The sequence below is a fragment of the Boleophthalmus pectinirostris genome, unplaced genomic scaffold (assembly GCF_026225935.1).
Source record: "Boleophthalmus pectinirostris isolate CB_2022bp ecotype Guang Dong unplaced genomic scaffold, ASM2622593v1 HiC_scaffold_21, whole genome shotgun sequence".
Lineage (NCBI taxonomy): Eukaryota > Metazoa > Chordata > Actinopteri > Gobiiformes > Gobiidae > Boleophthalmus > Boleophthalmus pectinirostris.
This window is the reverse complement of record NW_026571175.1, coordinates 32,447,155-32,475,038: the sequence shown is the minus strand read 5'-3', so window position 1 is coordinate 32,475,038 and position 27,884 is coordinate 32,447,155. Positions and strand designations below refer to the sequence as shown.

Genomic DNA, 27,884 nt, shown 5'->3' with positions numbered 1-27,884 from the left:
TGCTATATACAACAATTTAAACAGAAACATAAAACATAAATATAAAGCTCTTAAAAGTTATAGTAAAAATGAAAATGAGAGCTAAGATCAGAAGGAGACCAAGTAAAATAGTAATGATATTTTAATTTAAAACAGCTATAATAATAACAATAATAACGATAATTTAAGTTAAAACAGGTGAAAGTTTCAATTAAAAGCTAAATTAAAAAGATATGTTTTGAGTTTACTTTTAAAAAACTATGAACACTCGCAGCGGACCTCAGATCCTCAGGCAGACTGTTCCACAACCGGGGGCCGTAAGAGCTGAATTAAAGCTCTCATGTAAACGTGGCAACTGTGTTTTAAACTCTTGCTCATTAGGATCATTTGGATGATTTGAGCCCTGGAATTGCAATTTTCTACTGAACTAAGGCCACGTCCAAACTAGTACGTCGGCGTTGGGCTGTATTGGCTCTCAACAGATGCTTGTTACCGCACAATAGTTCTGGCTTTCTTCCAGTTTCTGCCTTCTTCAGCGCAGAATAGTGACGTTTCGGTGTCGCTTGTTGATGACGTGTAGGTGGGATGAATGTGACCTGACCGTTCAGACTGAAGTCACATGTCAAAAGATCGGATATGTGTCGGTTTTAGGAGCAAATATCCAAGTGGCCTGGGTCGCATTTGAAAAAAATCAGATCTGTGTCGTTCAGACTGTCATTAAAAGATCAGATACAGGTCACGTAGGGGCCAAAAAAACTGATTTGTGTCACTTCAGGCTGCGGTCTGAACATAGCCATAGTGAGCTGTTTCTCACTGCTGCCTTGGGGTAGACTGACGAACGAGAACCTGCCAATCTGTGCCATCGGCCGTCTGACACCACATTCACATTTAGGCAATGTGGGTGAAGTGTCTTGTCTGAGATCTGAGGAGATCAGGCTTTGACAAGTGCAATAAACAAATCATTTTAGAACATGAAAATAATGATGACACAAATTTTGTCAATATTTTTATGCAGTGCAGAGACTTTCATTATAATACTGAAAATTAAAATGTTATACCATGCAATGACAGAATTTATTTTTTATCATTGCACTCATTGTGATCAAATTAAAAACAGACTTTCTGCACCAGATTATGAAATAAAATACCTCGTTTCCATGCGCAGTCCCTGATCATCTACATTAACTTCACTTGAGTCTTTCCCACAGTGTTACATAAACAGAGGTCAGTGTGGGTCTGTCACTTTCACACAATCAGCTCCATCTCTGCTCCTCCTCTGTCCCACTGGACCTCACCCGCGGACCTCACCCACGGACTTCACCCACTGGACCTCACCCACGGACCTCACCCACGGACCTCACCCACGGACCTCACCCACTGGACCTCACCACGGACCTCACCCACGGACTCACCCACGGACCTCACCCACTGACCTCACCCACGGACCTCACACCTCACGGACCTCACCCACGGACCTCCCACGGACTTCACCCACTGGACCTCACCCACGGACCTCACCCACGGACCTCACCCGCGGACCTCACCCACGGACTCACCCACGGACCTCACCCACTGGACCTCACCCACGGACCTCACCCACGGACCTCACCCACGGACCTCACCCACGGACCTCACCCACTGGACCTCACCCACGGACCTCACCCACGGACTCACCCACTGGACCTCACCCACGGACTCACCCACGGACCTCACCCACGGACCTCACCCACGGACTTCACCCACGGACCTCACCCACGGACCTCACCCACGGACCTCACCAACGGACCTCACCCACGGACCTCACCCACGGCTCACCACGGGCCTCACCCACTGGACCTCACCCACGGACGTCACCCACGGGCCTCACCCACGGGCCTCACCCACTGGACCTCACCCACGACCTCACCACGGACCTCACCCATGGACCTCACCCACGGACCTCGGACCTCACCCACGGACTCACCCACTGGACCTCACCCACTGGACCTCACCCACGACCTCACCACACCTCCCCACGGACCTCACCCACTGGACCTCACCCACGGACCTCACCCACGGACCTCACCCACGGACTTCACCCACTGGACCTCACCCACGGACTCACCCACGGGCCTCACCCACTCACCTCACCCATGGACCTCACCCATGGACTTCACCCACGGACTTCACCCACTGGACCTCACCCACGGACTCACCCACGGACCTCACCACGGACCTCACCCCGGACCTCACACGGACCTCACCAATGGACCTCACCCGCGGACCTCACCACGGACCTCACCCACGGACCTCACCCACGGACTTCACCCACTGGACCTCACCCACCTCGACCTCACCCACTGGACCTCACCCACGGACCTCACCTGGACCTCACCCACGGACCTCACCCACTGGACCTCACCCACGGACCTCACCACGGACTCACCCACGGACCTCACCCACGGACCTCACCCACTGGACCTCACCCACGGACCTCACCCACGGACCTCACCCACGGACTTCACCCACTGGACCTCACCCACGGACGTCACCCACGGGCCTCACCCACTGGACCTCACCCATGGACCTCACCCATGGACTTCACTCACGGACCTCACCCACGGACCTCACCCACGGACCTCACCCACGGACCTCACTCAGGATCAGAACAAAGAGATCACGTCTACATCTGGATGAACCTTCAAAGAGTCTCACCCAAACCCTGATGGACACAGACAGAGAGCGAGTTCAGGAGGGCAGAGTTACGTAAGTCTGATGGACACTGTCGATCTGAACTCAACATGAGCGATAATCCTGTTCTAATATTTACGTACTGTTTATTGAAGTCATATTAAACATCGTATTATATTTAAACTAATACAGTTTGAAAACAGTTTTTTTTTTACACAGCATCTTCCCAAACTCACAAATTGCCTTCACTTTACAACTATCCAACTGTTCTAGCAGCTAATGTTTGTAACTTGATTTACACTTCAGTAGCTAATGGGGATCTAAATAAAAAACAAACAAACAAACTTCTTCAGTGCATTAGAACGGATAATACAACCTCCAGCTCTATTTAATATAATGTAATAATTGTATACTTAACACAACAAAAGTTACTCATTTAAACAATTTGGGTAAATGTTTCGGATAAGGTTGATTTTACGCCAGATGCCCTTCCTGTCACAACTTACCGTGTTAACCCTCTCAGGCTCAAATAAATTTTTAGTATCAGGAAAAATCTGATATTTGGGGAAAATTATAATATGGGGTAGTAATATACAATCCTGACTTTTTTATCCTTTGTAAACAAAAAAAGTATTTTGCACTTCTGTCAGGCCGTTTGCGTGTAGCCATTCTTGCACAGTCTGCATCGTCCACGTTTATCAGCATGGATGGGAGAAAAGGCTCCTGAGTAAAAAAAGCTCATAAAATATGAATGTGGAGTAAGTAGGTACTTGGAATTTAGCTGTTGCAAATCTGCAACGCCTGCCTGGAGAGGGTTAAAGTGATGGAAATGTAAAAGTGTGTTTTGTTAAACCAACACCATGTAACTTTCGAGTTACACATACAGCTACATAATTTCCGGACCATAAGCCGCTACTTTTTTCTCACACTTTGAACCCTGCTGCTTATAAAACAATACGACTGATTTTTAGACAGATTATTTGTTTATGAACACAGTGGATGTATGCAGCCTGAGTGCAGAAAGCGCCGCTGTCTGTGTGGTTAGTTTGACCTTTCTTAATAAAAAATCTCATTAGTCAAAAAGTAAGAGGTTTTTCAACCTAATCTTGTACCATATGGTAGAAAACTATATGAAGCAAATATTCAAACCAGTTTGTTAAGGATATGTAAGTGAGAACCAAGAGTTATCACTGTTTGGATTTATTGCCCAAAAAGTGCTGCATATTTCATTCCCTCTGTTACCGACATGAGTTTTTTTATTTTTTGTCAACAACTTGAAAGAATATCACAGGTTTAACTTGACCCTGTTGGAGTGTAACTCTTTCCTACATTCTGATACTTTACTTATTTCAATAGTCCCTCTAGTTTCTGAATAAGAGACATTTGAATGTCAAAAATCTGCCCCTGTTTCCCTCCGTTACTGCTTGACCGGACCGAATAAGAACTTTAAGATTGTCAGAGCGCCCGGAAACCGTTCAGATCTTTCAGAGAAGTCGTCACATTTGACCTGCTCTGTGCCAACTCCCGACTGACAGGAAGCAGGAGCTGAACTTTGCACCTGTCTCTGTTTTGAACTTTGTGTCTCATTGAATAAACTCGCGTAGAATAAATAATTGTCCTGTCACGTCTCTAAACGCGTGAACAAACCTGTTTTATTACACAGCGCCATTACGCATAAACCGGACTCGTAAAAATGTATTGCCTCATGCGGTAATGTGGAAAGTTGTGAATGGAGGAGCAGCGGCAGCCGTGGGGCCTGGGCCGTCAGATACGAGTCATATCTGTGGAGGTGGGGCAGGGTGGAGCAGAGTGGAGACTGCCAGACGCTTCGGAGGAAAGAGTGAACCAGAGCCAGAAGTGAAAAGAACAGGCCAAGCTTTTAGGTGAATGTTTAAGGGTAAATGTGATAAAATTGAAAAAAAAAAAAAAAAAAAAAAAAGTATGGTCGTGATAATGACAGATTCTAAGTTTGTTTAAAGCCACAGTATGTAACATTCTGGGGGTGGCACATCACCTACATGATTCAGTTGAAATAGAAAGTTAAAACTATACTTTCAGCACATTCTCCATGGAGATAGAAACATTTTTATTTCACATTGTGGGATCTTATTAGCCTGATTCATCAGCCGGTTTTACTTCGTTTCACTTTGTACAAACCATCTGACCTTGCGGCCTTAGATTTCGTTCGCTCGACTAGAGACGGGTACAGGTCCAATGAGATTCATTTGGTCTTCCAATATTCTATGTTATTAGGTTCTTTTTTTCAGACCTAGAGTGTTATTTCATACCTGACAGTTTCGACTTGTATGACAGAACCAACATCATAACAGATGAACAAGACAAACAGGAAGAAGACAGACACATTCACAATGTGCTAAGGCAATGCCAATACCCAAAATGGGCAATAAACAAAGGGAAACAACAGGTTAAGGAGAAAGAAAAACAGAATCAAAGAAACAAAAACAAAACAGAAAAAATGAGCACAGGCATGGGAACATTACCATACACCAGGGGCATAACAGAAAAAGTACAGAGGGCGATGAAAAAACACAATATCAACACACCAGTAAAACCGTACAGAAAACTCAGACAAATACTCGTCCACCCAAAAGACAAAATAGAACCGGAGCATAAATGTAATGTAATATACGAAATACCCTGCATGTCCTGCAATAAAACATACATCGGGGAAACAGGGAGGGCGTTCAGTACACGAAAAAAGGAACATAGAACAGAATGCGAGAAGGAAACAGCGAAGGCGAAACACGAGCAACAAAACACAAAGCAGAACAGGAACAACTCAAATCGGCCGTTTCTGACCACTGCAAAAGAGAGAACCACGTTACGGATTGGGACGGAGCAAACATCACTGGGACAGAGGAAAACAAACATCACCGCTGGATTAAAGAAGCAATCGAAATAAGGAAACGTGCCCACAGGACTGTAAACCGGGACGAGGGGGCTTTTTTACTCTCACACACCTGGGATGCTGTCCTGAGGAAGTCGGACTGCAGATGTCGTCCTGCCTCCACTGGTAGGAAGACAGCGCCAAAACCTGTTTAAATCAGCTGATTGGACACGTCACAGCAACATCACGTGACTCTGAGGAAGACGCTAGTGAGCAGTCGAAACTGTCAGGTATGAAATAACACTCTAGGTCTGAAAAAAAGAACCTAATAACATAGAGACGGGTACTTTTGTCATTTAATCAATCGCTGCTATTTGGTCGTGATGTATGTAATGCGCCGCTAACGAGACGAACTGGTATATTGAGCTTTTCCCAAATCCCGTAGGAAAAAGGGCAATAACGTCTTTCCCCTTTATAAAATTCACCAAACATTCTCTTTGTTCTGGCTTTAAATCCTCGATCTCGAGAATCGTTGACACTGAATTTATCACTCTTCACTGATTGGCTGGTGTCTGAACTTGCACTTCCGGGGTTTTTGCGAACCATCTAGTGTATTTAGATTCCTGACCTAGTCGCTGGAGGGATCTCGGATATGACATCACGCCCACGCTTCAACCGTTTTATTATGTTTCGTGTGTCCGACTTGGAGAAAAATGGGGACTCCAACCAGAAAACTGTTGTTGCTTTAGCACCGACCGAGTATCAGGTGCTCCAAAATAAGTCTGTGCTTCAACTACACAACCTTGAGGAAGAATTCAGTATAAACAGTATAATTCAGTATTAGTGAAGTCAAAGCGTTGGCGTCACATGATAGTCGATCATTTTGGCTTATTAACTTGCAGGAAATGGGCTAAAAACATGGGCCTATCAAACCCACAGGCAGTGATACAGACGCAGTAAAGTACTACAGTAACGCAAGTGACTGAAGTCGTCATTTAAACCACCAAAGCTTCAAACACAATGAAAACAGTTGATACAAGTGACACTGGACGCAACCATCTTGGATTCTACCTCAGAAATTTAGCTCGATCTCGTCCGAGCTCTTCTAAGTTCCGAGTTCCGAGTTCCACCGTCCGAGGAAAAGAGGCGTGTCAGTGTGTGTCACTAGAGAATATCCTCGGACCTTCGAGTCGGATAATCGAACACGCCATAAGAAACAATATTTCGCAGGGATAAAAAGCAGGAGGAGGCCCAGATCTAGGCCAAATAAAAGCCAGGTTTGTGGAGATGCAAGCCCGCTCACAAGGACACATGTTTTAGAGCAATAAACACGACCAAAACAAAAACAAAATCACACTTTTATTTTGGTTTAAGTTTTTGCTAAAAAGTTACATCCTGGGACTTTAACACAGTTACTTTGTCCAAATAATTTCCCCTGTGGATCAATAAAGTTTGTCTAAGTCAGGGGTGTCAAACTCATTTTGGTCCGGGGGCCGTATCCAACCTACTTTGAACCCAAAGGGGCCGGATCAGAAAACTCATGTCATATAAACCCCAAACATAACAATAAGTTATAATATTTGTGCAGAGAAACACAAATCTATTACAGAAATCTTTTTTAATTGATGAACTCTTTCTTTTACAAAATATTCTAATATTATGAACAACCTGAAACTTTAAGAAAAATGCAATTTCAACACAATGTTTTAACATTAACTTGTTTGCAAACAGGAATAAGTCAATTTTTGTTGTAAAATCCTGCACTCAGCTCCACTTTTCTCATTTTTGACATTTTTCTGATGAGGATGTCACGGTCAACAGTGAAAACGATCGTCCTTTAAGAGCGTTTGGAAAGAGCCAAGTCTTCATTTGTGCTGCTCTGGTGGGAGGAGCCACGTACAGAGACGTTGGAGACGTTGCTCTGCTCAGCACCGCAGAAGATTAACTATATTTTAATAGAAAATATAATTAAAATATTTTAGTAAAAAATCAGGCCAGATTAAAAGACTTGGAGGGCCGGATCTGGCCCCCGGGCCGTATGTTTGACACCCCTGATCTAAGTCTAAGTGTCTTGCCCATGGACACAGCGACATAAGTTCTGGTTTAAGGAGGCAGTTTTGAATTTGACTGATAATAAAAAGAAATAAAATAATCTCAAATCCACATATAAGAAGTAACAAGACCAAGAAGCTACTTAAAAAAATAAATGTAAAAATCCATGACAAAGTATATTATTTGTATTTGTACCTCCAAATCCTGCGCACTTACTACAATCATAAAGTTTGCTGACTCCATAAGTGCGTAATAAAAGTGCCTGTACTGCATTGTGTGTGTGCTTTTTCTGTGTTTTTCGTGGTTTCGGTCTCTTCACAGGAAAAGCGCTGAGGCAGGGAGTGGTTCCTCTTTCCTTATCAGCACTTCCTGTACCCCCCTCCTGACCCCGCCCCTCCCCCTCCTCGCCCTCCTCACCGCTCTGACGACAGCCCCGTTCGCACCTCCTCCGCCGCGACATCAGATTAGACTCTAACACCGAAATCAATCACCACCAACGGCCCCCCTCAGGTACCTCGCCCTCCCCCGGGACCCCCTCAGGACCCACAGATACTCACAGACTTCCTCCACTAAAGACTCCACAGATCTGCTCCGATAAACATCTACAGTAAACATCGAGTCCTGGTCTGGTTTAGACAGATTCAGATAAATGGCAGGTCAGATCAGGAAATAGCCACTGCCTGAATAAATCTAAATGAACTAAAATCATTCAGACTTACACTTAGACAAACTTTATTGATCCACAAGGGAAATTATTTGGACAAGACGCTCAGTATCACTGCAAAAACAAAATCTAGTCAAGTTAAGATGACTTGAATTAAGAAAGTTTTATCATGATTTCAGTAAATTTCGCTTGAAAAGTAAAACGATCTGCCAGTGGAATAAGACTTTTTGTACTTAAAATATGAAAATACATGTTGCTACACTTAAAATAAGAAAAGCAACACATTTTTGCACTTATAATAAGAAACTAAATGTTGCTTGAATTAAGAAAAAACACTTATTCCATAGATCAAGTTGAATCAACTCAAATGTCAAATGTTCTTGAATTTTTAAGGGAAGAGAAATAAGACACTCCTTTTTCAAATGTTGTGCATCAGACACCACCTTCCTCCTCCACAGCCTCAGTAGAAACATCTCCTCCCGCCTCTTTACTCTAGAAATCACACTTGTTTACAGCCAGAATTACTGTTGAAGTTTCATGTGTAGAAGTAACGGGACGCGTCAGTTTTTAGAACGTTCGTCTGCTTCAGTCGCGCCATCGCTGGAAGAGATCTCCAAGAATCACCTCAGTTTGGCTTCGCTCCTTTTCCCCTTCTCTTCTTCTTTCAGCGACCTCAAAACTGACTTTCTTTTGCGGCGAACTGGTCGTGGATTCTCGTCCACCATCGCAACAAACTTTGGGCAAACTGCGAGGAAGAGACAGTTAGAAAAAGCCTCTAAGAACCGCCGCATAAACCACGTAATCCCTTCGCGCTGGTGAGTCAGTTAGAAACAGCTAGAAACATAGGGAGTATGATTGACAACCTAACAGCCAATAGAAAATGAGGTAGCCTTGTTTTCTATTGGCTGATGTTTTTCTGGCCTCACTACCTCCACAGTTGATAGATTTTCATTCTTTTTTTTTTTTTGGTCATCATAATTACAAGGCTGCTGCCTCTCTGTAATGGTATTTTAAACTTTCACTGACATTTGAAACAAAAACAACAACAACAAAAAATCCTCCATACAACCTTTAAGTCATTTTCACTTTCCCAGATATTGTTTTTTTTCCCAGTGTATTGATGGTAACTGATCATATTTTTACACAGCGCTTTTCCACCTTCAAGTTTCTCGAAACGTTTTACAACAAGGAACCACTCACATTTATGTCGAGAGCAGGATTCAGGCTACATCCACACGACAACTCTCCTGGATTTTTTTCTTTGCGGGTTGAAAAAAATGTGCGTCCACACATGTTCCAGATCAATAAATATTCACGTCCACACGACAACAGAGCACTGAGTGAAAACAATATAATACATCTGCCACACCTGTATGTGGCGCTGTTAACAATGATAATAATATTTAATAATGCAGATCCAGTGTTGGGGAGTAACAGATTACATGTACCGGAGTTATGTAATCAGAGTACAAATTATGAGTAACTGTATTCAGTTACAGTTACTGTTTCAGTGAGTGGTAATTGGATTACAGTTACTTTGTTGAAATAAATGGATTACATGGAGGTATTTTTCCTGTTTTCACATTTTGGGCTAAACCAGGACTAAACTAGGACTAAACCAGGACTAAACCAGGACTAAACTAGGACTAAACCAGGACTAAACCAGGACTAAATCAGGATTAAACCAGGTCTAAAAGCAGGACTAAACCAGGACTAAACCAGGACTAAATCAGGATTAAACCAGGTCTAAAAGCAGGACTAAACCAGGACTAAACCAGGTCTAAAAGCAGGACTAAACCAGGACTAAATATTACTAAAACCAGGTCTAAACAATATGACACCTAACAGTAGGATGGACATAATTTAAGGCAGCAGTGATCTCATATAGAAATCATTTCTCTATCAATAATATTTTAATACAGTTAAGGAAAGACTGGACTTTTTATTTTCTTTTAGCAGATAAAACTTCTTATGTTCAGATTTCCACGTCTTTGCTTCTCTACAGGAAACAAAAGTCTGTTCATGGAGAACATGGAGAACAAACATGAATTTTCTAGATGTGGTTGTTACATTCATGTAGTTTAAAAAAAAACATGACAATATCAAGTAATCCAAAGTATTCAGATTACGTTACTCACTTTAAGTAATTTAATGGATTACATTACAAACTACATTTTGGGGTATGTAATCTGTAATCTGTAATCTGTAGGGGAATATATTTTAAAAGTAACCTTCCCAACACTGTGCATATCTCATCACAGTTTTTTAAATTTTAAGGTAATTTAGCAGATTTTAGATGTATCCCAGAAATATAGACGTTTTGTTTTGTAAAAGTTAAACATAAGTCACAGAAAGAGCCCATATATAGTCCCCTGAGTCGTGTCCTTTAGTCCGACAGAAGCTGAACCACATCAGCGCACAATTGCGAGCTTTTTTTTTGAGCGCTCAGGTTATGATATTTAGCCATGTGGTTTTAAGTTTCGTTTCTGTAAAATGTAAACAAATATGTACAAAGCTGTGTGGATAGGGAAAGCCTGCGGACACAGAAATGACGTGTCTGGAAGCAGATTGTTTCTGATACGGTGATACGTGGATTTGTTTCAGTGTAAATGTAATCTTTGTTATTGATCTGTGTGAGTAATCAGTGGTGCGTGTTGTTAGTATTGGCGCTAACAGCATGTCTGAGTTTCTGGGCGATAGGAGCGGCTCCGTAGGCTACACCTGTCACCATTTTGGCAAAGCTCTTGGAGGCAGAGGCTAGTTCAAGGGCTGCGGGTTTCGCTGCATCGGAGGACCCTGGTGATGACGGGGTCGTGACGTCATCGTTTTCCAAAAGCTAAAGTTTCCTCGTCCACACAAAAACGCGAGATTTCTCCACTCTGGAACCGGTTCTCAAAACACTCAGTTTTCGCCCACCTGAAATGCTGGCTCCGAGTGGACGAAAGGCCAAAACGAATACAAACTTCTCAGTTTTGACCAAATAATTGTAAAGAGGGATATCTAAATTAATTAAACATGCATGGATGGCATTTAAAACTTCTTCAGGCATGTTTTCAGAAAGGGATGTTGCATGTTAAATGGTAGAAAACTGCAAGAGGTCGATGTGTGAACATGTGTGAATGAAACAAAAACACAACTCTGGGTCTGTTTTTTGAGGAGGTAACAACATTATAACACGACTTAAAGCTCACAAGAGTCATTTTGTGTAATATAGGACTTTTAATGTTTATACAAATCCAAATCCCAGCAAACCTGCCAGTGACACGGTGCGTAATACTGAGTTGGCCGCTCTCCCTGCGTCGCTGTAGCTGCTGTTGGTCTGTCAGTAGTTCTCATGCCGCTAATCTAAAACTAATCCTCTGATAACACAAACTTTCGTCGCACGCACAGCCTCTCAGCTCAGGACCGGGCGGGAGGAAGTCCTGCTGATACCGATGTTTGGGTACACTGACCCCGTTCGACCCCCCCGTGACCCCGCCGCTGACCCCCCCGCCCGCAGGAGCATGAGAACGGGCGGCGCTGACGTATGCCGCCCTGACCTGTGCCAGGGGGAAGTGGAAAAAGCACAGAGACTGGCACCAGCCAACGTTTTGTACTCTTATAACATCCTGCTAGATTTTTCAACTAAATCTAACACTGGTGCCAGAGATTTTAAAGGTGCGCTGTGTAATTTTTCTAGTGGAGGGTCTGCCTGTTTCTATGGATATGCCATTTCTCTGGCAGGAATGTTCCACAGTATGACTTTAAACAGCTCTACTTTACATTTATTCGATTACAGGTGGTTTTATAGCTCAAAAAATACCTAGAAAAGACGGAATTCTGACTGTGAGCGGGATTGCCTCTCCACAGAGCTGACCTGTAACTTGGTCTGGTTCAGTCTCCGTGAAGATAAAAAGGTTTAATGTCACAGTCACTGCAAAAAACAAAGTCTAGTCAAGTTAAGATGACTTGAATGAAGAAAGTTTTATCACGATTTGAGTAAATTTCACTTAACAAATAAAATTATCTGCCAATGGAATAAGACTTTTTGTACTTAAACTATGAAAATACATCTTTGCTACACTTAAAAACAACAAAACAACAAGAAAAACAACAACTTTTTGCACTTAAAAGAAGAAACAAACCCAAATGTTGCTTGAAATAAGAAAAACACACTTATGCCATTGGTAGATAATTTTACTTGTCAACTTGAATCGACTCAAATAAAGTCAGATGTTCTTAATTAAAGTCATTTTAACTCACCTAGATATTGTTTCTTCCAGTGCTATGAAACATCACAAACAAAGCAATAACATCTCCATGGGGAAAAACCTTTGACGGAAAAGTTGCACAATGCATCTTGAAGGTTAATTGCCATTGACTCGAGGTGGTAATGTGAATAAACTTTTCTGAGGTACCAGAATTTCTTCCACAAACGACAAAACCTCCTGTCTTATTCTGCATAAAAGCGACTCACCCTGTAGTGTAGATCTGTACAAACACGCTCTGAAATATTTATGTTTGTCAGTTCATATTTCAGTGTTTTTGTCAATTCTCTTGGATCTGTTTGAAATGCGAACCTTAAACAGAATCCAGTGATTACAACATATATTACGAATCGATTCTTTATCACAATGCTTGTCAAAAAACAAACAAACAAACAAAAAGAACCCTAACAGCAATTAACAATTCAGAACCCTTCGAAATGGGCAAAGCTAACCCACAAGTTGCCATGTTCCAAAAGGAAGTGTTCATGGACGCACTTCTGGCTCCATCTACTCTGGCTCCAACTGACTATACATTGGAATATTATAGGCATGGAACGATACAGAAACTCGGTGTGACGATTATCAAGGCCAAGATAATTGCGAATAACAATTATCTCACAGTCATTATGAAAGTTGCTGAAAGTTTAAAAATGTTATGGATATGAATAACAATCATTTGAATATTACCAATAGGTTCCATATTGTTATAGTGTTAAAGTGTACTTTGTTAGTGAAAGTGAAAATACCAATGATCTAGAAGAAAACATCAAGGATAAGTCGCTGTTTTCAGAACTTTCTGGTGATGAAATGGCGTTTCTCTTTGTTTGTGATTATCACTGTTCTATAAAATGTCCCACGAACGATTACCGTCTAAACGTTTTATCACGACAAAAGATATTCTTGTTTATTGTCACATCCCTAGAGTAGAGAGGTTTTGCACCGTCACATGTCCCACGTGTTGTTGTGTATTTAGTTGTTCTAGACGCTCTGAAGGGAATAAAACGATTCGTTTCTTCACTGTTCGTCTGGAAATGACTCATCAGGATCAAACAAGGGAATTATCGAAAAAAAGACGTGGATTATGGCTAGCAAAAATAAACCGCAAAGAGATTTCCAATGGTACCATCAAGACACACTCACGTCACTTTCATCAAGATATTTGCTATTTAAATTGTTTCATAGCTTATTTAATGAAAGAAGCACATTTATTGAACTAAAATGTCATTCATTTATCCAGGAAAACCCGCACTAGTTTACGATTCAACGAACTCACACTGGGCTCCTGTGATCAACAGGACGCACGAGTCGAAGAGTCTGTGAGTCGAACCTCGAAAGAATCGGCCATGAAAAGATCCTCACGAACGTTAGAAAGATCCGCTCGCAAAAAACGATTAATTCTAGAAGACATAGTTGTGGATAAGCAAGACAATGAAGAAAACATGGGTCCTACGACGAGTGACATGTTTATATGTGCGCTGGAAGATACAGTTTCTACTGCCGCTCACACTGCAAATGTTTTCTTTTTACATTTTAGTTCAGTAAATGTGCTTCTCTCATTAAATAAACTATAAAACAATTTAAATAACAAATATCTTGATGAAAGTGACGTGAGTGTGTCTTGATGGTACCATAGGAAATCTCTTTGCGGTTTATTTTTGCTAGCCATAATTCCTGACTTTTTTTCAAGAATTCCCTTGTTTGAGCTCCTGATGAGTAATTTCCAGAGGAACAGTGAAGAAACGAATCATTTTATCCCTTTCAGAGCGTCTAGAACAACCAGATACACAACAAAACCTGCCCATGTTTCTCCGATGCTACTGAAGTCAATGACATAGTGTGCCCGGTGTCATGGCGGCGTAGGTACCGTTGCCATGGGGGACACGTGATGGTGCAAAGCCTCTATTGTCATCCCTCTCTCTGTAAGTGCTGGTCTTAAAATGTTCGTATTAACCCGCTCTACATGATCCTGGGGTTTTTATTTCTTTTTGTATCACCATTTTCTCCGTAAATAAATTCCTCGATGAGCTTCATTTGACTGGAGCTGAACGATGTGGGTGACGTCACACTCCCTCAGTCCAGTTCTTTATACAGTCTATGCGTGAAAGAAAAATAAATAAATAAATCAAAATAAAAGTGCAATGGATAGAAAATATCATTCCATTCCAATGTCAGATCCATTTTGTATTTGTTTCTTCCATTTTTTTATTTTACTCCTTTAAAACTTCTTTGACAGTGTTTGCTAATGTGTGCGCTGTGTCACCATGGTAACTGCTGAATATTCTACCGTAGGCACGCATGTAGAACACCTGTATCAATAACCAAAAAAAAAAAAAAAAAAGTAGTAAATGGTACAGTCATACTCCAGTGTAAACAGACACCCCCAGATGTTTTGGTGAGTTTCATCTTTTATAGTTCCAAAACAAGTACTACTGGAATGGAAATAAAAATACGAAATCAAAGAAATTAAACATTGTGAGGCCAAAATTGGAAAGTGAATCTTAGAAATTTGTTAAACTCTCATCTTGTCTTGTGCTCGTGGAATCGATCTCATATCTCGTCTTGTGGAAATAGTGGCAGAAAGGTTAAATGAAAAAATCATTCCAGTGTCAGATCCATTTTGTATTTCTTTCTTGCATTTTTGAGTTTTACTTCTTTAAAACGTTTTTGACAGTGTTTGTTCACGTGTGCATTGTGTCACCGTGGGAACTGCTGAACATTCTAGCATCGGCACGCATGTAGAACACCTGTATCAATACAATATTCACTCTACGGCTCATGTTGCATATTTGGGACTATTTTTCCTCACTGTTTTTGTTGGTTAGAAACACATTCCATAAACAAGCGCATCCAGGATTCTCTTTCAAGTTCCTGGCCTGGCACGGCTCCGGGCCAGTTGCATGCTGGGAGTCAGGCTGTCTCATTTATGACTGTCTCCTCTCTGTGGACCCAAGGACAGCCCCCGGACCACCAACATACCGACCCAGTGTGCGCGGAAGACATTTAATTAGGGCAAAAAAGTGAACATATGTTGACTAATATATTTTCACGTTTTTGTCGACTAATAAAAAAGTAAATAAAAAATTTATGGAACAATTCTTGTAAACTCAACAACGCGTTAGGTGCTTTGTACATCAGTAAAGCAAAGGGATCAATATGTTTAAAAAAAAATTACACTTTAAGCCACAGTATGTAACTTTTTCAACAAAAACAGACACAGGTGTAACAGTACGTGTATTCGTGACAAACTGTTTCAGTACGGGACGTTCAGTTCGGTGCAGGTTTGTGCATGAGTGAGACAATTGCACAATTTGTGTTTGTTTACATTCCTCCACTACATGTGCAGCTACACAAAGGCTCGGCTCTTTAATATTCACCCTGATGAATATTAAAGTGACAGTGTTTCCTGCAGCGCTTTATAGTTAGGGCCTTGACATATATGAAGATTGAGTAAAAGTTCGTGCTGGAACTGTTAGTGCTGCGCTTTACTTTTTGAAATCTTTATTTACTGTTTACAAGGAATTTTTTTTTTTTTATAATATTTCATACATTTGTTGCTTATGTGAGAATATTTTATTGAATTTATTAGCCTTACCTAGGGTGATCGTTTTTCCCCGGACATGTCCATGTTTTGCGCCCTGTCCTGGGCGTCCGGGGTTTTTTTCAGTGATGCAGAGGTTCAGGTTTTCATGATCTTTCATTGGGCCATTAAATTAAGTGGCTCTCGTAGCGCTCACACAGAAGGAGCGAGCAGACACAAACTCCCTGTTTTCCGTCCCGGTCGAGACAAGTGGGAGACCATGTGCACAGTTTGAGAGGTGAGTGTAGCTCAATGTCGAGGCCCCACCCCCCACCCCCGGTAAGGTGTCTGGGTTTTCACAAACGGAAATATGGTCACCCTAGTCTTACCAAGCAGCACTTTGCATTTATTTATTTTATTTTCCCGTTTGTACAATGTTAAGACATATTATTGGTTTAATAAACAGCAAATAAACAACAAGCAAATGATTTGCATTTTGTTCCCACACTGAACCAAAAATGAACCAAACCGTGACGTCAAAACTGAGGTATGGACCGAACTGTAATTTTTGTGTACGTTATACCCCTAATAGACACATGCTTGTGTAACATTTTGGTTTCATTATGTTTATTGCGTTCAAAAACATCTGTCCTTACTGTGAGCGGGCTTGCATCTCCATAAACCTGACTCTTATTTGACCTGGAGCCTGGAAGCCTGGTCTACTGTTATTCCTTTGGTTATAATCATACACAGGATGGCATAAAACATATTCATCTCCATGGAGAATGTTCGGAATTATGGTTTAAACTTTCTGTTTCCATGGAATCATGCAGGTCTCCAGAAGGTTACACACTGTACCTTTAAATGCACTGAATAAAATAAATGAAACAATTAATTAGGTAAATTAAATGTATAAAATATAGATATAAACGGTCAAATAAAACAAAACAAAACCAAAACAAAATACAAAATTCTAAAAAATACAAAAAGTGCATATAAAATAACAATGAGCTTGGCATAAATGGAACATCAGAGGCGATCCAGGTCGTTCCAAGTTTTTACCAAAGCAAAGTCCAAATCCTGAAACTAAACGAGAAGTTGTTGTCACTATTAGCATGTCTTAGGCTAAAAACATAATCCTTAGTGTGAGCTCTGAGGATAAAAGTGTCCCTGGTCCGGTCCAAGCTCCCAGCAGGACTCACCCGAACATCCTGAGACAACAACGCAACCAGCTGGCCCCTAATCCCCGAGGGAAGAAAACTGTGAGCTGAAACCGATGCTAAACACACAGCAAATAAAACACTCTGATAAAACGCTTTTATCAACACTTAAAGAGTTTATATTACTCTGTTTTCTGTTATAATGTTGTTTCCTCGTCACAAACAGACCTGGAGTTGTGTTTTGTTTCATTCACACGTGGCTTTGTGTAATGTTGTGGTGTCTCCTTATGTGTAATTTAGTCCTTTCATTTTCCTAAAAGGGACAAAAATGTTGCTAAAAAATCAGTGTATCATTTGTTTATTTGTTTCTCAATATAAGAACAAAAATAAGAAAATGAAAAAACAACTATTTTCTGCATTATTTGTCTCCAAAACTAAAATGAAAAAATGGATAACGATTTGTTTTTTCAGTTTTCGGTTTTGTGTTTCCCTGACTTAAACTGCAATGCCGGACTGAACCAGGACTGAACTAGGACTGAACCAGGACTGAACCAAGGACTAAACCAGGGCCAAAACAGGACAAACCAGGACTAAACCATTTTCAGTCCTGGTCTGGTCCCAGTGTCAGTCCCGGTCTCAATCACGGTCTGGCCCTGGTCTGGTCCCGGCTTCAGTCCTGGTCTCAGTCCTGGTCTGGTCTAAGTCTCAGTCCTGGTCCTGTTCCCAGTCTCAGTTCCAGTCTCAGTCCCGGTCTGGTCCCGATCTGGTCCCGGTCTCAGTCTGGGTCTCAGTCCTGGTCTCAATCACAGTCTGGTCCTGGTCTGGTCCCAGTCTCAGTCCGGGTCTCAGTCCCAGTCTCAATCAAGGTCTCAGACCCGGTCTCAAACACAGTCTGGTCCTGGTCTGGTCCTGGCTTCAGTCCTGGTCTCAGTCCTGATCTGGTCCTGGTCTCAGTTCCAGTCTCAGACCCGGTCTCAATCACGGTCTGGTCCTGGTCTGGTCCCAGCCTCAGTCCCGGTCTGGTCCTAGACTCAGTCCTGGTCTTATTCCCGGTCTGGTCCTGGTCTCAGTCCCAGTCTCAATCACGGCCTAAGTCCTGGTCTCAGTCCCGCTCTGGTTCCGGTCTGGTCCCGGACCTGGTTTAGACCTGGTTGAGTTCCGCACTTTAAGTCACGGAAACGGGACACAACCATTATCCGTTTTTCCATTTTTCATTTAAACACAAATGAATCATTATCCGTTTTTTCATTTTGGTTTTGGAGACAAACAATGAAGAAAATAGTTGTTTTTTTCATTTTCTTATTTTTGCTTTTATTTAAAAAAAAAGAATGAACGAATGATACACTGATTCTAAAATAGCCTGATTATTTGTGTTAAGTCTGAAATATGATTGAACAAATAAATGCACCTCGTCTTATCAAGTGGCTCTTTGTTTTTACCTTGAAAACTGGTCCAAGTTCTCAGGCTTGAAACCTCCTTTACGCACTGAAGCCTGTTTGTTTCTTGTGTGCGCAGTGAAAGGTATAGTTAGGATAATCAGCACGTTTACTTTGTGCTCTGAATATAGGTTCTGTCAGCAGGCTTTAAATATAGATCCTGTGTATTCCGACTGCTGCTTATTGAAAACACTCTTTGCTTTTCTAACCATGGCTTTTTATGAACCACAAAAGGTAAATACAGTGTCCTGCTGCTCTAGAGTCTGTGTTTGGGGTCCTGGATCACGGTCTGGACTCTTGTATGACAAAGTACAGCTCCAGCAGACACAGACTCTCCCATGTGCCAGCAGGACCTGATAAGTCCTCAGCTCCGAGCGACTGATAAGCGTGTGAAAGAAAACTGTACAACAATATAACTATTCTGTACAGAGCAGCCTTTACTGACACAGTTTAGTCTAAATATGATGTTTTCGTACAGTGAAGTGTGGTGTAAATTGACTTGGAGACAAAGCGCACAGCTGGTGGGGCCTGTTCTGTTCCTCTCACATTCACATGTGCAGCTGCAGGAGGCGGTTCACTCTGTATGACTCCACAGGTCCACAGGCTCCACTGCAGCGTCACTATTTCCACTGTCTACACTAAACTACAGTCTACACTACACTACACTACACTGTCTACACTAAACTACAGTCTACACTACACTACACTACACTACACTACACTACACTACACTACACTACACTACACTACACTAAACTACAGTACACTACACTACACTACACTACACTACACTACACTACACTACACTACACTACACTACTACACTACAGTACACTACACACTACACTACACTACACTACACTACACTACACTACACTACACTACAGTACACTACACTACACTACACTACACTACTACACTACACTACACTACACTACTATACTACAGACTACACTACACTACACTACACTACACTACACTACACTACACTACACTACACTACACTACACTACACTACACTACACTACACTACACTACACTACACTACACTACACTACACTACACTACACTACACTACACTACACTACACTACACTGTCTACACTAAACTACAGTCTACACTACACTACACTACAGTACACTGTCTACACTACACTACAGTACACTGTCTACAATACACTACGCAACACTAAACTACACTACACTACAATACAACTCAATGTAATACAATACACTACACTGTCTACACTACAGTAAATTACACTACACTGTATGCAGTACACTAAACTACACTACACTACACTACACTGTCTACACTAAACTACACTACACTACACTACAATACACTACACTACACTACACTACACTACACTGTCTACAATACACTACACTACACTAACTAGTACACTAACTACATAAACTACACTACACTACAGTACACTACACTGTCTACACTGTCTACACTACACAGTACACTAAAGTACACTTACACTACAATAACACTACACTACAGTACACTACACTGTCTACAATACACTACTACACTACACTAAAGTACACTACACTACACTACACACTACACTACACTACACTGTCTACAATACACTACAGACTACACTACACTACAGTACACTAAAGTACACCTAACTACAATAAACTACACTACAGTACACTACACTGTCTACAATACACTACAGTACACTACACTACACTACACTACACTACACTACACTACACTGTCTACAATACACTACAGTACACTAAAGTACACTTAACTACAATAAACTACACACTACAGTACACTACACTGTCTACAATACACTACAGTACACTACAATACACTACGCAACACTAAACTACACTACACTACAATACAATACAACTCAATGTAATACCACTACACTACACTACACTACACTACAGTCTACACTACACTACACTACACTGTCTACAATACACTACAGTACACTAAAGTACACCTAACTACAATAAACTACACTACACTACACTACACTACACTGTCTACACCTTACACTACGCAACACTAAACTACACTACACTACAATACAACTCAATGTAATACAATACAGTACACTACACTGTCTACACTACAGTAAATTACACTACACTGTATGCAGTACACTAAACTACACTACACTACACACACTACAGTACTCTACACTACTACACTACACTACATTGTCTACACCAGGGGTCTCCAACCTGTAGCTTGTGAGCTACCAGTAGCTCACTAAGGAATTTCTGATTTACACGTATTGTGCTAAATAACAAAATTTTGGTTAATTAAATGGCTATTACCATTGTAAATGGATGATTTTGATGCCTAACTTTGTGCAGTAAGAAATGGTTTATGTTCTATAAGCATCAAACTGTAGCCATGGCTCTTTTATTTACTCAATTTCTTGCAACCGCTAAAATGAGCAGCTCTCTAGTATTTTCGTTTTGTAAAGGTAGCTCAACGGAGGAAAAAGGTTTGAGACCCCAGGTCTACACTACACTAGACAGCACACTACACTACAGTACACTACACTACAGTACAATACACTACACTAAACTACACTACACTGTGTACAGTACACTACAGTACAATACACTACACTGTGTACAGTACACTAAACACCACTACACAACACTAACACAGTGACACAGAGCAGAGCTCTGGCTGTGGGCCACTCTGGGCTCTGCTGTGTGTTCACAGGTGGAGGCTCTGACTCAGTTCAATGTTCACACGCCTCTTTAACTTATCTAAGAGAGATTAGCTCTGCTTATACAAATAAGATTTCATGTGCTTTCAGTCACATGTTCAGGTTTTAGGCTGGGTCAGGTGACAGGGAAACTCTATGTACTCAGTGAGAACAATGTTGATGTTTGGATTGTAGTACGACTCAGAGATAAAGGACAAAGTTCAAACTGTGTGTGTGTTACACAGAAGACTCCACACTGTCTGAGTGACACAGGACAGGGCAGAGCGGCCTTCTCCAATCTGCTGAGAAACAAACACACAACAGTCTGCATCATTTACTCAGCTTTATTCAGATGAACAGAGGATCAACACAGAAACAGAATGATTCTGCTGAACAAAGTGAGAGCAAAACATGTCAACAGTTTCCAGCTCATGTGACAGAGGATTTACATCATAATCATCCTGTGCTTCACTTCATCACATCCACAGTCTCCACTGTCTATTGCAGGAGAAGGGCTAAAGTGCATTGGGAGGCCTGCAGCGTGTGTGTGTGTGTGTGTGTGTGTGACTGCGTGTATACCTGTGTGTGTGTATACGTGTGTGTGTGTTTGAGTGTGTGTGCCCGTGTGTATGTGTGTGTGTGTGTGTGTGTGTGTGTGTGTGTATACGTGTGTGTGTGTTTGTGTGTGTGCCCGTGTGTGTGTGTGTGTGACTGCGTGTATACGTGTGTCTGTGTGTGTGTTTGAGTGTGTGTGCCCGTGTGTATGTGTGTGTGTGTGTGCATACGTGTGTGTGTGTGCAGGTAACAGTGTAACAGAGCAAACAGAGCAGGGCCTGCTGGGACAGCTGCTTCTGTCACTCACACATTACACAAGACTCATCACAGCTGTGAACTCACTTAGAGCTAAAGGGAAACAACTACAAACTCTGTGCTAATTATACATGAGATACTGTCTCAGTCTGCAGATTTACATACATAAGGTGCACTGTCCTCCACAGCAGCAAACTCTCTCAAAACTTTTTATTCTCAGTGAAACTAGTTTGTTTTTACTCTTTCAGATCATTTGGCATCAGGCTCAGTTTAAAGAACAAAGCCATTTTCACTGTTTAGACACTTGTTGAACACTTTGCATGTCAGCTGGCAAGATTGTCAGAACATTTTATTGTGCAAATAATACTGATAGTCCATATTCACCAGCTCATGTAAACAGCTCAAGGACCCACTTCTCCACACGCGCCCCCTGTTCTGTCCTCAGGTCCCGCTGGCGTCTCCGTTTAACAGTGTTTGGGGGTCGTGTGCTTTCTGTTTCCAGTGGATCGTCAGCGTTATCTTTAGCGTCAGCATCGGTGCAAACAAAGTCCAAACTCACTGTGCAACATGGACACATAACACTACACTGTCACTACACCGTCTGCTCAAAGGCATCGGACACTTTGGTGATTTCAGAACATTGAAGCAGCACATACTTAGAGCAGGAACAGAGGCCGGCTTTAAACTTTGTAAACTTCTCGTGTTCTTTAGAGGCTCTCTGGGATTAGCCTCTGTGCAGTTCGGACCATTTCAGTCTCTGTTGTGCCCGACCTCAACAGGCCAACCTTCCCCACCCCACACTCTGGAGAGCCCCTGACCTCTTCGTCGTGTCCCTTCAGCGGCGAAAAACACAACGCTCAATCATATACTCCGCAAAGTCACTCTTAAACGTTCATCTTTTCTTCTTCTGCTGCCGCAACATCTTCCTCCTCTTCATGATCATGGCGTGGAGCTTCTCGAGCCCCTCCTGGAGCCCCTCGCCGATTATCGCGCACGCCGGCTGCAGGTGCCAGGGCGTCGCCATGCTCAGCTCACCCAGCGCGAGCATGCTCTCCATCTCCGCCAACGTCAGCGAGTTCCTCAAGTCCTGCTTGTTGGCCACGACCAGCACGGGCACGCCTTGGTTCTCCGCCAGCCTCGTTATTTTGTGCAGTTCCGTTTTCGCCTCCTCTACGCGCTCCGTGTCCACCGAATCCACCACGAAAATAATCCCGTCCGCGCATCTCGTGTACGACCTCCAGAGCGGGCGAAGCTTCTCCTGTCCGCCAACGTCCCAAAAGTGGAAAGAAGCCGTTCGTCTTTTAGCTCCTAAGGAAACTTTAATCTTCTCCGTGTTGAAACCTTTCGTCGGGACGGTGTTCACGAACTCATTAAACCGCAGTCTGTACAGAACGGTCGTCTTCCCGGCGCAGTCCAAACCGAGGATGACGATGTGGAACGACTGGAACGACGGCAAGCAGGAGAAGATCGCGGGCTGGTCCGATATCCCGTTCCCCATCGTCGAATCGGGAAACCGTCGCTTAATATTCAAGTAGGTCGTTGGTAGAGGAGGAGGAGGAGGCCTGGAGGGGTCAAGAGAACACGCATAATGAGTGAAAGAGCATTTTTCCATTGACTTACAAAGAGCAGCAGACAACAAGAGAGCTCCTGGTGTTCCGGGGGACTACACGTCGTCGCGTTACGGATTCAGCGGGAGGTGAATGAGGAGTGAAACAGCAGGGAGGGGAGCGGCCCATTTGCACATGCAGCCGGAGGGCACAGTCTAATTCCTATTCAGGATCAGTAAACACAAGGGTACAGGCGGAGGAGCGCGGAATTAAACGGAGCGTACAGGGTTAGATGTTTATTTTATTTTATTTTAGGCGATTTTGAGTACATGTAGGTTTGTCGAGAGCCACACGTCCACCCGCTTTCCCCGACGTGAGGTATTAAAAAAAACAAAAAACAAATGTAAAATAGCTACAACTTAAATGTCAAGGTGAAAACAAACTGCATAGACTCAAATATCTCCAGGACTGAACTATAGTGACCTGAGACATCAGAAACCAGGACTAAACTAGGACTAAACCAGGACTGAACCAGGACTAAACTGTAAAAAACAGAACTAACCCAGGGGACATCCTGCTCCACGGGCTTGGGGTTTTCTCTCTCACTCTCAAGTCCAAGATTAGTCCTGGTTCAGTCCTGGTTTAGTCCTGGTTTAGTTCTGTTTTAGTCCTGATTTAGACCTGGTTTAGACCTGTTTTAATCCTGGCTTAATAGTGTTTTAGTCTTGGTTTAGCCCTGATTCAGTCCTGGTTCAGTCCTGGTTTAGACCTGGTTTAGTCCTGGTTTAGTCCTGGTTAAGACCTGGTTTAGTCCTGGTTTAATCCTGGTTCAGTCCTGGTTTAGTCCTGTTTTAGTTGTTTTAGTCCTGATTTAGACCTGGTTTAGACCTGTTTTAATCCTGGCTTAATAGTGTTTTAGTCTTGGATCAGTCCTGGTTTAGTCCTGGTTCAGTCCTGGTTTAGTCCTGGTTCAGACTTGGTTTAGACCTGGTTTAGACCTGGTTTAGACCTGGTTCTTTCCTGGTTTAGTCCTGGTTCAGTCCTAGCTCAGTCCTGACAAAAATACCAAGAAAAACAGGTTTTCTGACTGTGACTCTGACAATTTGACTTTGTTTTTCCATTTACCCGGTTTAGGCCGATGCCACAGTCTGACACAATACCAGCCGTAAATGACAACATACAGTATTTTTCCTGTCACTACAAAACTTCTTGTCTGTTTACACTTCTAAAAAACATTCCACTGTCTAGACCAGGAGTGGGCAATTATTTTTACCCTGGGGCTACAAGAGAAACAAAAAATATTATGGAGGGCTGAGCCAAAATGCTTAACCCAATATTAATTGTATTTCTTTATAAAAGCAGTAAATATCATTGTTTTGACCAGCTGGACATATACTCTGGTAAGAGTTTATGTTCTGACTAAACAATGAAAAAGTGAGGTTGTCTAACAAAAAATGTCATTAAAAAACAAACAAAAAAACACTTCTAAAATAAAAGCAATGCAGCTTTAGTCCATGCATGAAGTTAAATTATAAAAAATTTGATGAATCCTTCCCACCTGCCCCCTCCCCAAAAGCCCTGTACTCAACTTGACATGCCCAAATACACACGTCATTTATGTGCAACAACTTACTTCCCATTTTCATACTACTTTTTACATTTTATGAATTTTAAATGCCATTAAAAATACAATAATGCCATTCCTGTACTTGATTCTTTGATTTCTTTGTCAAGACTGTTCCATAAATGAACTCCTTTCACAGAAATACTTCACTCCATAACCTTGAGTCAGAATCTAAACATCTAAACTGATTTATTTTATTTATTTACTTTGTTTCTTCGTGAGAGATGGACAGTGCACAGGATACATCAAACTTAACAAGCAACAACATAGTTTCCTTTTTCATACTACATATTATACTGGATTTTATGTATTTTAAAAAAAACACCATTATTGTACTTTATTCTTTGATTCACTTGGTCAAGACTACTTCATAAAAGCTTCACTCCATAAACATCTAAACTGATATAAATATTTTAGTTAGTTTATTTATGAGACAGGGACAGTGCACAATACACATTAACCTTAACAGGAGAGATGCATGTGCCAGGTTGTAGCTCTAAAGCTCATTACCACCTCTAGTCCCTGGGGCATTTGCAATTTTTAGGTTTAAAATGTTTAATCAGTACATTTCATTTTAATCACAATCACTACTTTTATGCACAACAACTTTATTATGCTCAACAGCATTACTGTACTTAATTGCTTGATTTCTTTCTCAGGACTATTCCATAAATTAACTCCTTTCACAGAAATGCTTCACTCCATAACCTTGGTTCCAAATCTAAACACTTAAACTGATTAATTTATTTTATCTATTTAATGTATTCATAAGTCAGGGACAGTGCACAGTATATATTAACCTTAACAGGACAGATGCATGTGCCAGGCTGTAGCTCTAGAGCTCATTTCCACCCTGGTCCCTGGTGCATGTTTTTTAGATTTAAAACATTTCATCAGTACATTTTATTTCAAACACAAATATTAGCCAATTGCAAAAAGAGATTGTCACTTTTATGTGCAACAACTTAGTTTCCTTTTTCATACATACACTGGATTTTATGTCTTTATAAATTCCATTATTCTGCTTGATCTTTTGATTGATTGGTTTGTTTGTCAGGACTATTCCATAAACTCCTTTCACAGAAATGTTTCACTCCATAAACATCTAAACAGATTTATTTATTTTATGTATTTAGTGTATTTATGAGACAGGGACAGCGCAGAGGACAGATGTATGTACCAAGTTGCAGCTTTAGAGTTCATTTTCAACCTCTAGTCCCTGGTGCATATGTTTTTTTGTTTTTTTTAAGGTTTGGATCTAATATCATTGATACGTTCACGAACTTCCCCTTTAAATGCGTTGCCGGGCAACAGCTTGACTAAGGCTAAGGCACATTTCCATGAGATGCAGCGCACCGCTAAAGACTGTCTTCAAAGCTCACGCACGCGTAATGTCAACTGTTCCGCGGACGGCACAAGTTGTATACGTCGGGGCGTGAATTTGGTGTTAAAAAAAAAAGAAACACGAGCGATGACTGCACCTGATTTTTGTCTTTCAGATTGGAAACACTGACCGCTCCCTTATTTAGGTGAAGAGGGAACTGAGGACAAATGAGAGAAAATAGGAAACAGATAGAAAACAGACATGCACTTCTAAAAACGTCAGTGTATGGCGCGTTTGGAGCGAGCTGTAAAGTTTTATCGCAGTTTAATTACGCATGTGTTAAGTCGTTTTATTACGAACCTATTAACCCGGAACATCCTCTGTCCTTTACGGTCCATCCCTCCCCAGCTCCAGGCTCAGACTCAGGCTCAGGTCCGGCTCAGTGCCCGGTGCTGTTGTAGTATCAGACTGAATTTCATTTGGGTATCCAATGCCAACAAGTGTCCTCTCATATTCTAAGCAGGGCCTCCACTTCGCATTTCATTTTTACGCACGACCACGACGCAATAAAAACCTGCCACATCTTAAATCTACCACGCATTTCGCATACAACACATATTTAAGAATTGTTTATAAATGAAACGTGCTCATATGTGACCGGCCTTTAGACATTACGCGTGCCCTAAGCAGAGCGTAAAAGCGCAAAGACGAAAAAAACAACAACACAATCTTACCTTTTAAAATCAGTTGAAATTGCAAAAATGAAAAAGAAATCCGCGTATTCCTGAACAGTTCACAGTGAGCACCAGTCTCGCGTGTCTCCAGGTCCACGGCTCCTGAGCTTCTGAGCGCAGCAGCTCCCACGAAGCGACTTTGGGCTCCTCAAGTCCGTGAATAAAGAGCCGAGCAGCCCACTTCCGCTCATGTCTCTCCAAAATAAAGCGCACGTCAATAAAAAAAAAAAAGAAGCTTTGAACTGGATGGTCATGCTAATTTTCCTAATGTTGTGGTTATGTCTGTGTCTTTTAAGTTGATTATTGCTTTGAAATGACTTTTGCAAATAGTCCCATAACTTAATGAAAGGACTGTTAATCTACATCGTTGTCTGGAACAGTCCTAATGTTTTGAAGTTGAGAGTCTTAAAACATTTTAATGCTGTTTTTGAAGTCTGTAAAGTTTGCCATGGAGTAAGAAAGTTATCAGAAATGTTTGTGTGCATAGAATAGAAATCCGTGCATTTTTGGCTGTAGCTGAGCATAAAATAAATATTCGTAAACTCTCAAATGAGTCCAGTCCTACAGA

The 27,884-nt window shown here is 41.8% G+C and overlaps 1 protein-coding gene across 1 annotated transcript; it reads right to left on the bottom strand.

The window, feature by feature from the left end:
* Nucleotides 1-21,607: 21,607 nt before the first annotated feature.
* arl4ab (ADP-ribosylation factor-like 4ab) lies at nt 21,608-27,461 on the bottom strand. The gene is made up of 2 exons (XM_020925933.2): nt 27,317-27,461; nt 21,608-23,649 (listed from the first exon to the last, which is right to left on the bottom strand). Exon 2 carries the CDS (start codon nt 23,583-23,585, stop codon nt 22,980-22,982), a length of 606 nt encoding a protein of 201 aa, XP_020781592.1. The 5' UTR covers nt 23,586-23,649; nt 27,317-27,461; the 3' UTR covers nt 21,608-22,979.
* Between the last annotated feature and the right edge of the window lie 423 nt (nt 27,462-27,884).

Coding starts and splice junctions, on each gene's coding strand:
- arl4ab (XM_020925933.2), bottom strand. CDS start 23,585: ATGGGGAACGGGATATCGGACCAGCCCGCGATCTTCTCCTGCTTGCCG.